This window comes from Pituophis catenifer, unplaced genomic scaffold, assembly GCF_029215685.1.
Source record: "Pituophis catenifer annectens isolate HBS135680 unplaced genomic scaffold, rPitCat1.0.hap2 SCAF_7, whole genome shotgun sequence".
NCBI classification, from domain to species: Eukaryota; Metazoa; Chordata; class Lepidosauria; order Squamata; family Colubridae; genus Pituophis; species Pituophis catenifer.
In genome coordinates this window covers 69,953,192-69,969,996 of record NW_027256887.1, presented here as the reverse complement: position 1 = coordinate 69,969,996, position 16,805 = coordinate 69,953,192, and the positions used below count along the sequence as shown (strand labels likewise).

Genomic DNA, 16,805 nt, shown 5'->3' with positions numbered 1-16,805 from the left:
CATTCTCAAAATCCCCAATAACTTCCACATGTGAACCTCTCTTCTTTATTGACAACTCTGTATAGTTCCTTAAAAGTTGTTGCTTGATCCAAAATTATTAATTATTTACCTGTGCTAAAAGCCCTGGTTGGAGCTGAAGGGGCTGAGCCCCAGCAGCCTGAGTAACTATGGGAACTGCATTCTCCATCCGGACAGAATAGCCAGCATGCTTTGAAGGGGAAGTTTGCAATCCTGAGCCAAGAAAATAACGAAAAGAAAAAGCAGTGTTAGACAATATGTATGTTTTTAAGATCAATCACCATCAATAAAAAGCACAGCCCTGAAAAAAATTCATTCAATTTGGTTCCATGATGCCAGGTAAACCTGTGCACGCTTCAAATGATTTAAAAGAGGTGTTTCATGTGAATGCAATACCTGAAATTTCTGTAAGGTTGAAAAAGACACAATTACTTTAATAAATTGACAGATTAAAGCAAATGCAGCTCATTAAAGCAGCCACATTTTGTCTCAAGCTTGAACAGAAGACTAAACTATCTACTTTTAGGAAGGGATGTAGTCATAGTTCTAGGCTTTCCAATATACCCCTTCTGAATAAATTTCAAAACTTGTATAATCCTAGTAACAAGATCCTTCTTAAAATTATTCTGCAGTTGTTGGTATTATATTTTTGCTTTATTATATATACTTCCTCTCTCATTTGTTAATTTATTGAGTATGTTAATATTTTCATAACAGCTTGGAGGCAAACAAGTTAATCTTTTATCAGGAGTAGAAATTTTACAAGTTTACTGTGCAAATTTTCCATCAGCCAACTGCTCTCTTTCACTTGGCAAAATGTCCATTCTCTCAACACCAACATATCATTTGAATAAGGTTTTTCATTTGTTCTTCCACAAATCAAGAATAGCATATATTATGGTATTTTTAGTATCCGCCTAAGACATTTATTTTCCAGTAGAAATTTTTGGAGTGAGGTTACTTGTGTGTGTGTTTTTTTTTTTTTTAAATGTCTGTGTTGTATTGGGAAGGGGCTTTTTAAACCATTTTTATTGTATCCTCCCTATGGTCCTTATTAACACTTCTAGTTTGTCTGTTTGCTTTAACTGTTTTCAATGTCTTTAGTAATCTTCCATGACAGATCTGGTTATTGGGCAGATGAGAAATAACCATCATTGTTATTGTCAAAAAGTGTGCCAAATCCCTTCAACATTGTGTTCAGATGCCTCAAATTTCTCTCAAGAGGTGACAGTATCTGATTGACCTCATTTAGGCTCAGAAGCTTTAGCATAGCAGAAATATTTGGATGGAAAACTACAAGGAATTCCCAGACTGTAAAGTAGATGGGAAATTGGGGAGTTGGGTGGGGGAGCAGTGGCAAAGCTCTTTAATTCTGTTGCCAAGAAAACTGTTTGGACCTGTCCATAAAGTCATCAGGAGCAGAACTAGACTTGAAAGAGACTTTTACTTTTCTATTACCTTCAAGAATTTCTCTTGAATTCTTCTTTTCATCCTACTGTTATTAGAGACTTGATGTACAATTCCAACTATGTCCTACCTAATGCTGAATGAAGCTAGATTTTTTTCTGTACGATTTCAGCATCTCTCAAACTTAATTGTATAGATCTGTAGCTTGCATCTAATCAGAACTCCTTAACAGAGGCTCCTGTCCAAATGTCATAGTCAACTGAAATGTGGTTTGATCATTTTTAGGAAAAAATGAATCTTACACATGGCCATAAAAGTGGGAATGTATCAAAAGCCTGCATCCAATTTTCAAACTCAACCTGCAAAGTACTTTGATCCTTCAGAGAAATAAGATGCTATAATGGGAGTTTTCAGATAAATTCTTGGTACTGATTAATGGACAGTCAATTAGAAAAGACCCATGGAACATTACTTTTGTACATGATTACTTCTGCAAAACTATATGTAAAATTATATGTGCAGAAATGGAAATATTCTGAAATAACCCACACCGGAAGAATGGTTGATGAAGACAGAAATGGCAAAATTAACCTGTTAAATAGAGAAAGTTCAACAACTACATTTATTAGTGACTGGAAACCCCTTATTAACTTTTTATTGACTAACAAAAACTTGTGATTTATGGGTTTGAAGATTAGAAAGGGTAGCTTATGGAAAGAAGGAAATTATGATGCAACCTTAGAGAGAGAGGGCAAAGTAAATATATATATACCGTACTTTTTGGAGTATAAAACGCACTCCCCCCCCTTTAAAAGTGGGTGAAAATTGTGGTGTGTCTTATACACCGAATGTTGCCAAAGCCCTGGCCACCTACCGGCCTCCACCCTTCGGCTGTTTTCGGACTCTGCACGTCACATTTTCGGCTGGTTCCAGGCAGTGGGGACTGGCAGCGGCGAATGGGCAGCAGTGAATGGGCCGCAGCTAATGGGTGGTGGCAAACGGCCCAAACCAAATGGGCCATGGTAAATGGGCCGCAGCAGTGCTGAATGGGCCACAGTGAATAGGCCAGATGAACTGGACTTTGCTGGGAGGCAAAGTCAATTTTTTTTTCTTGTTTTCCTTCCCCAAAAAGGTAGGTGCTTCTTATAGTCTGGAGCATCTTATATTCCGAAAAATACGGTATCAATAACCACTGTCAAGAAGATTGGAAGTTGCTTCTTTATTATCTTTTTCTTTTCTTTCTTTTTCTTTTCTACTTCTTGTTCCCCTTTTTCACTCTTTACTATTCTTTTTATTATCTTTATTTTCTCTTAACAGTTTCTATTTCATTAAAATTATTTTTAAAGAGATAAATTCTTGATGCTCTTTTTGTGATTCTGAAAATTTTCAGCTGACAATTAAAGAGTTATCCATTCATGTAATCTGTTAGTTAAGTGCGCACTCTTTTGCTTCCGATATTTTATTGTTTCATGCTGTACTCTGAAGTTTTCAACTATGTTTTAAGTTTTATCTTTAAGATGTGAGAATGGTTTTATTGTAAAACTGATTTAATGCATATTTTAAAATTTTGTTTTACCCTGATTTGAAATTGTTTCGTAAATGAGAAATTGTTTCATAAATGAGAAATAAATCTGATTTCTCTGAATCATGAAAAGTGAAATCAAATACAAGGGCTGAATTTTAATTTGTGAATGTCCTCCATTGTTTGGGTATAAGAAAGAAAAATATATAGAACAATTATATTATTATAAAATAATACTGAGAGTCCCAGGGTCCATTAGATTTCCTAAACAAATACTAGGAATGTAATTTAAGCTTAAGTTTTTGTTTTTTTTTTAATTTGATTTATATGCCGCCCTTCTCCTGAGACTCAGGGCGGCTTACAGTGCGTTAAGCAAAAGTTCCTAAGATATGTATGCTACACAACAATATGTAAAGACAAATCCTAGAAGAATCTCTTCTTAAAGCAGACTGCACTAATCTTTCATTCTTCATGTATACAGGACTACAAATAATTAGTATCTAACTACCGGTCATGCTTGTATGGATAGAATTTGTAGCCCACCACAGAGGGCTCCCTATATGTTTGGTGAATCATACACCTTGGAGATCTTCTAGTCTAACGCTTTGCTCAAGGCAGGAGTTCTTAGACCATCAGGCAGGAATTCTTAGACCATGAGGTTCAACTTATGGATTTTCTAGCTTCCAATTTTGGCACAGCCAAGTCTTCAACCACTGAGATTAAACAGGTAAGAATTAACGTGGAATCAGTCTACACATTGTGCTTATCTATAATACATTCTTTTAGATTTTGGAATTATATGATGTGTGAAATTAGTCAACTGTAGTGTATTCAATAAATTAGAGTAAGACCATGATTGGGCACCAAATGTCAACAACATTGTTGTATGCCAGTTTCAACATTTATCAATTGTTTTGCCGATGGCCTTGGGAGTTTACAAGGAAAACTGGGGTCAAGCCAAACATTCTCAACATACCCTTCTCAAAGGCATTAATAGAAACTCTACTGGGGCTTTAAAAGAGGAACAGGATTCATATTCCAATTGAAATAGAGTGCTTTAGGAAAGGAAAGTTCAACTCTCCCTTTTTAAGCCCCAGTTCCAAAGGACTTCAAATGAAAAAAGCCCCTGAGTCTTTTCTATTTTTGGTATCTAAATTGGATTTAGTTTTAAAAGATGCATTAAATATGGTCTGTAATTTTTTTCTGAAAAGAACCGTAACACTGTATTTTTCCTTTGTGTAATTTGTTTGGAACAGTTGTTACCTTCCCTGAGCCATTAAGAAGGAGAAGGTTAGATACCCAGACAAATTAAGGAAATAGTTACACGGTCATTTTCCAATTGTTCCCAATGGAGATTGACTCTATGCAACTGCTGAACATGAGACAATTGTCTCCGCAGGAAGAGCCACTGGCTGCTAAAGTCCAGGGCAGAAATTAAGACTTCAGGTGTCTGTCATCCTTTCAGTTGTCCTACCAGCTGTGCATCTCTCTGAGCTGAAAAAATCACCAAGGATAAAAAATTTGCCCCCAAATAGTCAAATGCCTTTTGTAGCTTTTGTAAATAAGACTCGGGGGACTTTTGAGGATTTCACTCTGGAGTTCTTTTATGTTATTTCAAAGCCACATAAAAAGGATAAAATGTCTGCTGCACAGTGGTGCACTAAGACATCAATATCTACAAATAACTTAAATATCTTTGGATAAAAAATGAGAGAGGGAACCAGGCTTCCTGGCCACTGCTAAGTTAGATATATAAAGGAAACTGGAGCTCAAAAATAGAGAAATGGGCTCTTATTTCCTTATTCTCCTAACCCCAAATATCTCCAAAAATTGCCCAGAAAATTGGTAAATGTCAGGTAATATGATAACCAAGCTGTGATTATTGATACTGTATATGTCAGTGATGGCTAACCTTTTCTGGACCAAGTGGCCGGAACGCGCCTGAACCCCCAAAATGCAATGCATGCGCAGCCCACACACCCCACCTCCAAAGACCAGCTGGTCAAAGGGAGGCGCGAGCGCATGCGCAGCGGAGCTGAACTGGGGCGACGGCTTGTGTGCCTACAGAGAGGGCACTGTGTGCCACCTCTGGCACATGTGCCATAGGTTCACCATCACGGGTATATGTCATCAGTCAGTGCATTCATACACTGACAAATTGAGAAATTTTCCATCTGAGCCCACCTTGCCAACTCAGCTTTCCTAATGTATTGTGCAATCCTATACATGTCAATGAAAAAACATGTATTTTGTATTGTAGAAGAAATTGTGTTTTTTTCAGATTAGCTGAACTAAAGTTTCCTATGGATAGAAATAACATACCCACTAGAAGTTCTAGTTCAGCGACGTCTGAAAGGCTATAGACTCCAGAGTATAGATTTAAACCTTGGTGGCTTAATCTTGAAACTGTTGGCTATTGACTTAGCTGTAGCAGTGTAGCATGCTTTATTTGATTTTGCACTAACCTATAGTATGCTTTATTTGATTTTGATTCAGTGTGCTGTATGAACTCAGCTTATTGTATTTATATTGTAACATGGAAAAAAACAGTCATTGCATTCCTTTGTTGTTTTGCCAGAACAAGTGGTTCTCAGCAGGAACAATAAATAAGATCTTAGCAACTATAGAATATTCCTTATAGTTATGCCATTCCTCCCCCATCTAATAGTATTTAGGATGGAAATTTGCCCGAATTAGTTTCATTATCACCCAGCAAGGATGATCATGTTATTTCTGTAGTTGTTTGTCACGGATTCAATAATCTTGAGGGTCTGTGTGGGTCATATCTTTGACCTATTTTCATGTATGCTTTCTTACATTCAAATGTATCAGCATCATACATTCAGTACCATTTTTCTGAAGACATTTCAAAAACATAAGAGCACTCAGGATACATTTCAGAATCTATAGGGTACACTTAAAGAGACATGATGCCTGTTGGCAGCTGAGGGAGCACAAATGTTTTCTATTGTGCCTACCATAATCCCATCTAAGTGTAGGAAGAACAGGGAAGCTGGAATTTTATGTCCAAGAACACCACTGGGCCTTCACATAGGCATTCCCAGAAAGTCAAAATGGTGTGTATGGTCAGCACAGTGATTTTTTTGGAAGGATGTCTACATGTCCAGGAAGAGGCCAGTGCTAACTAGGGAAGGTAGAGAACGTATTTGAGGATTAGAATGGTGCTAGAGATTAATTTCACTGTTTTGCCTCCTAATGAATAGGAGTCTAATGACTACCTCACAACATGTTGTCAAAAATCCAGTCAGCACCAAAAGGTTCTCTACCACCTTATAGAAAGGGGTAGGGGAGATCAAGATTTACTTCTGTGATGGAAGAATTTTTATCAGTTACTATCTGATCATTTCAATTGGAAATGCTGGAGACTGAATTTGGAATCTATCTTTCTAAAGTGTTGCTCTTTGCCTACTGGCCCAGCAAGATATCTTTTATGAGATCCAGGATTCATTTATAGAACTATGCCCTGTCAAACCTGACACTTTACTGAAGAATAGAATAGAATAGAATAGAATAGAATAGAATAGAATAGAATAGAATAGAATAGAGTAGAGTAGAGTAGAGTAGAGTAGAGCAGAGCAGAGCAGAGCAGAGCAGAGCAGAGCAGAGCAGAGCAGAGCAGAGCAGAGCAGAGCAGAGCAGAACAGAATTCTTTATTGGCCAAGTGTGATTGGACACACAAGGAATTTGTGTGTCCAAAAAAAAAGCATGCAAATTTCTCTGGGCTAGGGACTGTCCAATCTCTGAACATCACATTGAGGGCTTCCTTGCAAAAGACATACAAAGTAGATATGGGGAAATTCTGAATTAAATTATTTAAATATTAATACTAGATATTTATGCAAAAAAACTCTACACCTTTCTATGTAATACATGTGCTTTTGTACATACCGGCAAACAGGAGGAGGCAGTAATTCACAGTAGCACTATGTATTTGAGTAGCTGTCACAAAGAAGACGGGGGTCAACTTATTTTCCAAAGCACCGGAAGGCAAGACAAGAAACAGTGGATGGAAGCTAATTAAGGACAGAAGCAACCTGGAATTAAGGAGAAACTTCCTAACAGTGAGGACAATTAACTAGGGGAACATCTTGCTTTCAGAAGTTGTAGGTGCTTCATCACTGGAGGTTTTAAAGAGAAGATTGGACAGCCCCCTGTCTGAAATGATATAGGGTCCCTTGCTTGAGCAGACTAGAAGACCTCCAAGGCCCCTTATATTCTATTCTGATTAACACTGTAGGAAATTATTGCTGGTGCTCAATGTAATCTAAGGCAGGGTCATCAACTGGTGGTCCATGGACCACTGGTGATCCGTGAGAAAATTTTGGTGATCTGCAGAAAAATTATTTGCATTTTTTATATTGCACTAAAACAGGGGTCCTCAAACTACGGCCCTTGGGCCGGATATGTGCAATGAATGTTTTGCTGCTGCGGAGACTCCCCCTTCGGGGTCTTTTTGTGCAGGTCAGAGGGGGGCAGAAATTCTGACTCGGGGTCTGCTATGGCCTCCTGATGCGGGGCTTTGGGTGAAGGCTGGAGGGAAGCGCCGCTGGTGGCAAAGAGCTGGAGGGCCTCGTTCCAGTGGGACTGGATCATGGCCTGGAACTGACTGACCATTTCAGCTCACTGAGCCTCCAGGCGCCGGTACCTGGCCTTGCACTTCCACAGGTCTTCCCTCTGCTTGGAAAGCCTATGCTCGTAGTCCTCAGTGAGGTGCTTCTGCTGAGTCTCCTTCTCGGCCAGATCCAATTTGAACTGAACCAGCTGTTTTGCCAACTCTTTCTCATGGTGGCTGCTTAGCTCCAACAACTGCTTCCTGTTGGGCCCCTAAGGAGCCCAGGCGGGCAGGGGAGGAGTGGCTGGGGAGGGGAGAGGTGAGGAAAGGCGTCCCTTGATGTGAGTGACATCACGTTGGCCACGCCCACTCAGTCACATGATCACCTACCCACGCCCACCCAGCTGGTCATTAGGCAGATCATATTAGTAGTATGAATTTAGTGGTCCCTGAGGTCTGAAAGGTTGGTGACCCCTGATCTAAGGTAATTTGGAGGGAAGAGCGGATTCCCTAGTCGAGTAAAATTTTAGAGTCCTACCAGACAGATGCCCCATCCTTGCTTTAGTAATTTAGAATTTAGAATAACAGAGTCGGAAGGGACCTTGGAAGTCTTCTAGTCCAACCCCTGCCCAGGTAGGAAACCCTTCACCACTTCATACAAATGGTAATCTTCTTAAAAATTTCCAACTTCTGCAGACAAGTTGTTCCACTTATTAATTGTTCTCACTGTCAGGAAATTTCTCCTTAGTTCTAAATTGCTTCTCTCCTTGATTAGTTTCCACCCATTGCTTCTTGTTCTACCCTCAGGTGCTCTGAAGAATAATTTGACTCCCTCTTCTTTGTGGCAACCCCTGAGATATTGAAACACTGCTAGCATGTCTCCCCTAGTCTTTCTCTTCATCAAACTAGACATACCCAGTTCCTGCAACCTTTCTTCATATGTTTTAGCCTCCAGTCCCCTGATCATCTTTGTTGCTCTTCTCTGCACTCTTTCTAGAGTCTCAACAACTTTTTTACATCGTGGCGACCAAAACTGAATGCAATATTCCAAGTGTGGCCTTACCAAGGCATTATAAAGTGGTATTAACACTTCACGTGATCTTGATTCTATCCCTCTGTTTATGCAGCCCAGAACTGTGTTGGCTTTTGTGGCAGCTGCTGCACACTGCTGGCTCATATTTACATGGTTGTCCACTAGGACTCCAAGATTCCTCTCGCAGTTACTACTATTGAGCAAGGTACCACATATACGATACCTTTGCGTTTTGTTTTTCTTCCCTAAATGTAGAACCTTGCTTTTTCACTGTTGAATTTCATTTTGTTAGATAGCGCCCAATGTTCAAGTCTGTCAAGATCCTTCTGTAATAACAACACATTTAACAACCGAAAGGAATCAGAAGCATTCTTACCTTGAAAACCTGGAGGACATACAATGAGGGCTTGCTGGAAAGGGTCAGGACGAGCACATATTTGCGCTGTGCCTGTCTGCAGAGGGACGCTCCTCTGAGCCACCGCGGCCATGGATGCTGCCGAGGGCTGGTAGAGTGCAGATTGGTAGTTTAGTATGGAGACATCAGGGTTGGCTAAGGAAATAGTGGCACTGGTAGTGGAAGTGGGAGCCAGAGTGGTGGCCTAAAGGAATTATGGGATTTAAAATAAAATAAAAACAAAATATGAAGGCGATGGTAATGTTGGGGGAAGTTAGTTTTCGAAAGAAAAGATAAATAAGGCACATAAATAAAACCTTAAAAGGTAGAAAAGGCTTAAAAAAACAAAGCAAGAAGGAAGCTAGAGATGAATAAGGATAATAAAGAGTTTAACTTGACTCATCATGCATCCCATTTCCTTTGCTTACGATTACAGGTAGTCCTTGACTTACAGCAGTTCACTGAGTGGCCGATCAAAGTTACAACAGCACTGGAAAAAGTGACATATGAACGTTTTTCACACTTACGACCATCTTTATGGTCACGTGATCAAAATTCAGACGCTTGGCCACTGGATCACATTTAAGACAGGTGCAATGTCCCAGGGATCACATGATCACCTTTTGCAATGTTCTAATGAGCAAAATCAATGGGGAAGCCAGATTAACCATGTTTTAACCACTGCACCGATTCTGACTTGCCACGACTGTGGCAAGAAAGGTCATAAAACGGGGCAAAACTCACTTAACAAATGCCTTACCTAGCAACAGAAATGTTGGGCTCAATTGAGGTCGTAAGTCGAAGACTACCTGTACCAACAGATTATAATCACAAGCCCAGACCTCAAGGCTACAACCCACAAAGATAGTCAAGTTGTCCATATAGAAAGATGCAAGACTTTGCATCTGAAAAATGAATAAATATTTCTAGATCATTAAATCTTAGTAATACACTGCATGCGTGTTACTTGATCTGTTCTTGGTGACATGGCTCCCTTTGTTGAGTTACATGCTCCACAAGCAGGTTGATTTGGTTTCTCAACTGTTGTACAGTTGTAGTTTAGGGATGTATAGAACACAAAGGAATGTTATGTGTAGATTATATTGCTTGAGGACCGGAGATTTCAATAGAAACGCAACTTATACCTTTGATGGGCCCAGCATTTTCTCTAGTTCTAATCCTAAATATGTGGCTTCAGATATCGGGTGTTTAGTATTTCAAGATTTTTTTAAAAAATTCAAGACATCTTGCTCTACGGCAAGGGTGTTAAACTGGATTTCTTCAAGGGCCGGATCAGCATTGTAGTTCTCCTCCATGGGCCGGCTGGGGGGAGGGGAAGCAACAGATGTTTTGACCAACAGCGTGCTGCAGGAAGCCACCCACATGCCCCATTTTGGCTGCCAGAGGGACCACGGGCCAATCCCTTGCTATTTCCAGGCTGGCCTTGCGGGCCAGATTTAAGCACTCCGTGGGCCGGATTGAGCCCACGGGCCTTGAGTTTGACACCTCTGCTCTATTTATTTTTTATTTTATTGGTTCGATTTATATGCCGCCCTTCTCCGGAGACTCAGGGCGGCTTACAATGCGTTAAGCAATAGCCTTCATACTTTTGTATATACCTGCTTAGTAGGGCTTTCGGCCCCCCCAAGCGGTGTTCTTTTTTATACAAAGTCAGCTTATTGCCCCCACAATCCGCATCCTCATTTTACCTACCTCGAAAGGATGGAAGGCTGAGTCAACCTTGAGCCTGGTGAGATTTGAACTTGCAGTAATTGCAGGCAGCTGGTGCTATTTAAAAGCACTTTAGTCTGCTGCGCCACCAAGGCTCTTGGGCCTTGGTGTTTTGTTTTGTTTTTTTTTGGTTTTTTTTTAGAAGTGGAAGAATTCTAAGCATCTGGAGAACTGCAGCAGTTTTAAGAATGGTTTGATGAATTACTTTCCATCCCTTCCATCCGAGGAGGTGTGATGGAAAAGGTTATCTATTAAAACATTCCCACAGGAATATTGACAATGAAACTGTTTTATGTTAGCTTCATTTTGAAATCCCAGTGTTTTTTTTTTTTTCTGGTACAGTAGCTTGATTGCTCTCACTTTCTCTTCCACACAGGGAAAGCTAGTAATTGACTGGAGGTACCTCAGTTCACAGTTTCTAATCACATGTGAACTAGCAACTTTTTCTGGTTCTTGTCCTTAAAAGTCATAGACAAAAGCCATTATTTGTACTTATTCATGATTGTGGTTCTACCTGAAGCTTTTATTTGTTTTCTTCTTGATTGCTCAGTCCTGCATTCATTTTACTATAAATTAAATTCCTTAAATGTCCTTTAGTAATTTAAGAATGTGTCACAGTACACAGAATCCGTTGTTCCTCCTGCTTTGTTTCAGAAAATACAATTCATTAAGGATTATTTGATTTTGATTATACCTTTCACCAATTAGAATGAAGTAGAAATGTCTCCATCACGTATTTTGATCTTTTTTCCCTGTTTCCCTACTTGTTATTTCACAAATGCTATTCGATTTTGTTAGTTGTTAACTTTTGCGGTGCAAAAAATTGTGAGTATTAATGAGACTTTATTAATAATGTTAAGAGGAATCCCAATACTACTGTCATGAATTTTTAAAAAAATCAAAACAAAAAAACCCAAAAGAATCCAGATTCCTTTCCTTTAAAAAAATAATTTAAAAAAAATTTCCTTTTGTATTCAATTAAGCAACAAACTGCAGTGATTCCTAGAGGACTAATGACCATACAAAAGACATAATTAAATACATCTGATATAAGTACATAAGTTGCAGCATTTCATTATGATGCTGTCTGGCACTTTTAGCCATCCTCCCGTTGGCTAATCTGTTCTTCTTCACATATATCCATGGTGATGTGTTAGAAGAAGAAGCCAGCAGAACAGTGATGATTTTTGAGATTTTGAAAAATGTTTCCAATAGGGTCACAACCATGAAGGCAAAATAAGAGCAACTTTGCAAAATTTCCACCTCAAGGACCAAATCCCATGTTGTCCTTTTCTTCTTTCCCTCTCTTTTTCTGCTTGCATGTCAGTATTGTGTATTGTGTATGTGTATGTGATAGAAACCCCAAAAAGAAAAGGAACAGTAAGTCTTGCTAACTGGGACTTCTAGTCACAAATGTCAGTGGCTAATAAAATTATCAGTGAGAAAACATTTTTTTTTTTGAAGGAAGATGGGTTGTCACAATAAGTTAGAAGGCACTGGTGTTAGATTGAGAAGGACCAAAGTCAAATTCTTGGTGATCCACAGTTCCTGAGCAATCTTGGGCCATCCTCAGTCTGTATCTCTACCTCTACTTGAGTTATGAGATTATAAATTAAAAGAAAAATAAATATACTGAATCCAGAGTTTCTGAATGATCTTGGGCAATTAGCAGTCTATATCTCTAACCTCTACTTAAGTGATGAGATTATACATTAAAAGAAAAATAAACATACTGGAAGATTTCTTCCCTTAAAAGAAAGAAGTTCCAAACCTCTGAAAGCCCACCAAGTTAGACCATCATAATGATTATTCTTACCTGGTTATGAACTGTATTGAGCTGGTTATTGAAGGTCATGGTTAAATTGGTTGATGTGCTTGGGGCTACATGGGTGATGAATGGTGTTTTGCTCTGATTCACAGTGTCATACATGTTTACTCGCCGCTTGCAAATCTCCATGTTTTGAAAACAGGACTTAACACTATTTGTGAAGAAGGAGAACCAAAGATTAGCAGTAATCTAACTGATGGGAGAAATCACATCTGCCTTCATAAGAGATACGAGCTCAGCTACTCTGTTTTATTCAATAAACTAGGCTTAAAACAAGCCATGATTTAATGCAAATTGTAAGTTCAGCTATTGAGTGCCAAAAGAAAACTCTATTCATTATACATAGAACTATATCACAAACATAAAAAATATTTGTAGTCAATATTTTCCCCAGGGACAGCTGGAATTGTAGTTTCTGTCTGGAATGATAAGCAGCCGTACTAAAACATTACCATACCCACCATTGTACAGTTCCTGGGATTCTTTTAGGGCAGCTATGGAAAATAAGTTGATGTAATAGATACAGCTGCTGTTAAGAATATAACCCAAGGCTTCAAGAGATAAATTCTTTAATATTCTGATCAACAATTATGCAAATACCATGAGTTGTTAGAATCACTGTTTCTTCTACCATGCATTCTCTGATTATTGCTCCATTTTGAGTTTTACTATAGCTCTAAAGTCACCTGGCCCTGAAACAAACTTTAAGAAGTCAAAATGTCCTAAAAATGCTAGAACTTATTTTTCCTTTTGTGTCATTCCAATGAACAGTGCCAAACAGAACCTTTGCAAAAGCCCATTAAGTCCCTGTAGTAAGGAGATACTACATAAATTCTTTATATTTTTTGCAGTGTCACTTTTCACAATCAAATATTGATATAATCCCTACTTATTCTGTCAAATCAGAATATTATACTTTATTTGTAGAAAATTTTTTCAGGGTTACATTTAAAACAAAAATAATCTAAAAATTATTAAGAAAAATGGAATGGAGTCAACAGACCTATTGTAAGGAAAAACAACCATTAGTTTAGAAGACATTTTTAGAGGCAACTAGTACAACTTTCTATTCTGAGATGGAATCCCAAAGAGTTTGATAATTCTTCACAGATTCTCATTGATTCATTTCCTAGCATCAAGCTGCATTTTACTTGAAAATATCCACAAACCCTGTCCACTAATGAAAATGGCAATCATACATCTACTATGTTCCTGCTATCCTTGGGTTATGATCTAAAAATTGAGGGTTTGGGGTTGGGTGAGGTTTTTTTTTGCATGGAGGTAGTTAGTGATGTGGAGTGAGGCTACAATGGTGTAGCATCATAGCAGAAGGCGAGATGTATTAAATTCTGTCAAGGAAAAGTTACTTACTTTATGTCTACCATGTTCAACAGTTGCCCTGTGTTACAGGTAATACACCTGTGAGCCTTATAAAAATGCTTCCATTTTATTAAATGCATGCATAGTTGTTTAGGAAGTAAAATACTGCATACTTGATATATAATGAAATAGGAGATATGTAAATTTGTATATAGATCAAGGGATAGACTACTTATTAACTTGTTTTAGATGCAAATGTCAGAAACCAGAGACGTTGAGCAATGTCCATTGTTTTACTTTTAAAACTAATAAAATATTTAAAATTTTAAAAAAAATGCTTCCATGATTTCCCTGCAAAATTTTCTCTTATATCCCCAAGCCTACCTCTAGAAAATAAGGGGAACAAAATACTTTTGCCTTCCTGCTATTGCAGCTGAGTCACCCACCCAGTTTTCCTAGCAGTTACTGGCTAAATATGAGATACCTGAAGCATCTCAGGAAGAGATGAATAAATCGCTGGAGCAAAGAACCAGAAATGCCATCCTTGAAATGCCATTCCAGAGCTAGAAAATTAACTCAAAATAAACCATTTCTAAGAGAAGAGCTGCCCGTTAAAGATCATGAAAATATTCTCGTAATGTGAACATCTCTACATTCTGCTTGGCTGCCACATATATGAAAAACCTGTTACGATCCCAAGAGGCACATCTAGCAGTTTATTAATTAACCTTCCCCTGCATCCCATTCTTCACTCCCCAAAAAATCACCAAATCAGAGAGAAAGCAACTTACTGGGTGCTATGGGGAAAATCAAGCAGGTGTGTCATGGTGACAAATGGGTGATTGAGTGTTTCAATTGGCGTTATCCTCTTATCCGCATCTATCGTCAACATTTTCTTTAACAGATCTATGAACTCCCTCCGGTCTGCCTTTTCCACCAACATATCACTTCCTTCCAAATCTGTTGTCATATTTACCTGGAAGGGAAATTCAGATCAGTAGCAGATACAGTTTTCTAGAAATAACATAATAGAATAACAAAATCCGTAGCATATAAGGAGAACCACTACAAGATGTGGTATAGATGGTATCTAGCCCCTGCGAGATTGGCGAGGATGTATGCAAATCTTAATCCAACGTGTTGGAAATGTAAACAAGCACAGGGAACCTTCTTTCATGTCTGGTGGCTTTGCCCAAAAATTAAGAAATATTGGATAAAAATAAAAATTTGGATATCAGAAATAATTGCGGAGGATATTGAATTAGAACCAGAAATTTTTTTGCTAGGAATGCTTAAACAAAACATTAGAAAGGAAAAAAAGTACCTAATATTACATATAATTACGGCAGCTAGGTTAGCCCTAGCACAAGTCTGGAAAACAGATCAATTGCCAACGGAGCAGCAAATAATTCAAAAAATTTACACATGGGCAGAAATGGATAGACTAATGTTGAAATTGAAAGATAAGGAAGACTCACAGTATTTTAAGATATGGGACAGTTGGTATGAGTGGATAAACCAATGGAAAAGAAGGTAAAGTCAAAATTTAGTAAGAAATTAAAAGTAATAATTATACACCATCATTAAGGAAAAAAAGGAAAATAAGTTTTTGTATATATGTGTACTTATATACATTATATATACTTTGTTTGTTGTTTGTTGATACTGTTGATTGTATTTTAAGGTTGTGAATGTTTTATACAACTTTATTTTTTTTTTAATCTAATAAAGTTTGTTTTTTAAAACCAAAAAAAGAAAAAAAGAAAGTCTGAACTAATCAAATCTGCAGGTTCTTCTTCAGCCTCCATACAGGTAGAGTCTTTGGGGAGGGATACTGTAGTCTTCAACTGGACATGTAAATTCCATTTGAGCATAGTTATTCTAAATCAGGGGTCTCCAACCTTGGCAACTTTAAGACTTGTGGATTTCAACTCATTGAAGCAAATCTGGCTGAGGAACTCTGGGAGTTGAAGTCCACAAGTCTTAAAGTTGCCAAAGTTGGAGACCCCTGTTCTAAATGCATGTAAACAATGTTACTTTCCCCTATGTAGGTTTGATGTGCACTAGGTTCTAAAAAGGTTATAATTTTCAATCATAATAATGGTTTCCATATCAACTTCTCTATTGAATAAACTGGAGGACCAGTACCTGCTGTACAATATAATGAGACCTATTTTAAGATGCACGTATTACAGAGAGACCTGACAACTATACTGCTGGACTTCTCCCATTCTGGATAAAGAAACATAAACACTGCACCTTAAGCACAAAAACTACAGCTTAAAAAGGGGGAGGGTTGCCAATATATAAAATATAATGTGTGTGTAGATGGTTTATCTAGTTAAGTAACCCTTTTTAAAAATCTCAATCTCAGTTCTAGAATAAATCCCGCATTTGTGTGTGGGTGTGTATTGTAGTGGGAATAGGAGCTTAAAATTTGCGATCTACTGATCTTCTCTATAAGGAAAATCTCATTAGAGGCTCCTTTGTTGGCAATGATACAGGTTGAAAAGCAAATTAAGCATAGGTTTAATTTACCTACAATTCTGTTGAACCTATGGAAGAATTCATTGTTTTTATTTATTTATGTTGTTATTGACAAGTTGATATCCCAGCAGTATTCTTACCTGTGCCATGTCATCCAAACAGTTGAAAATATACTTTCTTGCTTCTTTTGACTTGATACCCGTCTCTGCCTCATGGTCATCTGGTGTCTGCCCAGAATCAATCAAAAAGATAATAAAAACCAGTATTTCACTATACACCAATCTATTACTAACTCAAATGAATGATACATAATTTACCACTGCTTTTAAGCATAGTTCCAACACAATATTATCCAATATATGTATATTGTCTATCACACATAGAGTTGCAAGAAAATGAAAATAAATCTTTGCATTACATCAAATCATTACAATATTTTTCATCAGATGTAGAAAGCAAGTTCAGCAACACGTGGTCTTATTGTACGGGAAT

General features: G+C 38.0%; 1 protein-coding gene across 2 annotated transcripts in view; it reads right to left on the bottom strand.

The window, feature by feature from the left end:
- HIPK2 (homeodomain interacting protein kinase 2) overlaps window positions 1-16,805 on the bottom strand; it is a 165,745-nt gene that overhangs the window by 22,883 nt on the left and 126,057 nt on the right. The window contains exons 5-9 of one of the 2 annotated variants that reach the window (XM_070947724.1): window positions 16,454-16,540; window positions 14,618-14,802; window positions 12,495-12,657; window positions 8,930-9,152; window positions 110-231 (exon numbers count right to left, since the gene is read on the bottom strand). In XM_070947724.1, coding sequence (XP_070803825.1) covers window positions 110-231; window positions 8,930-9,152; window positions 12,495-12,657; window positions 14,618-14,802; window positions 16,454-16,540 — 780 coding nt within the window. The remainder of the gene's footprint in view (window positions 1-109; window positions 232-8,929; window positions 9,153-12,494; window positions 12,658-14,617; window positions 14,803-16,453; window positions 16,541-16,805) is intronic. The other variant, XM_070947725.1, reaches the window with a different exon arrangement.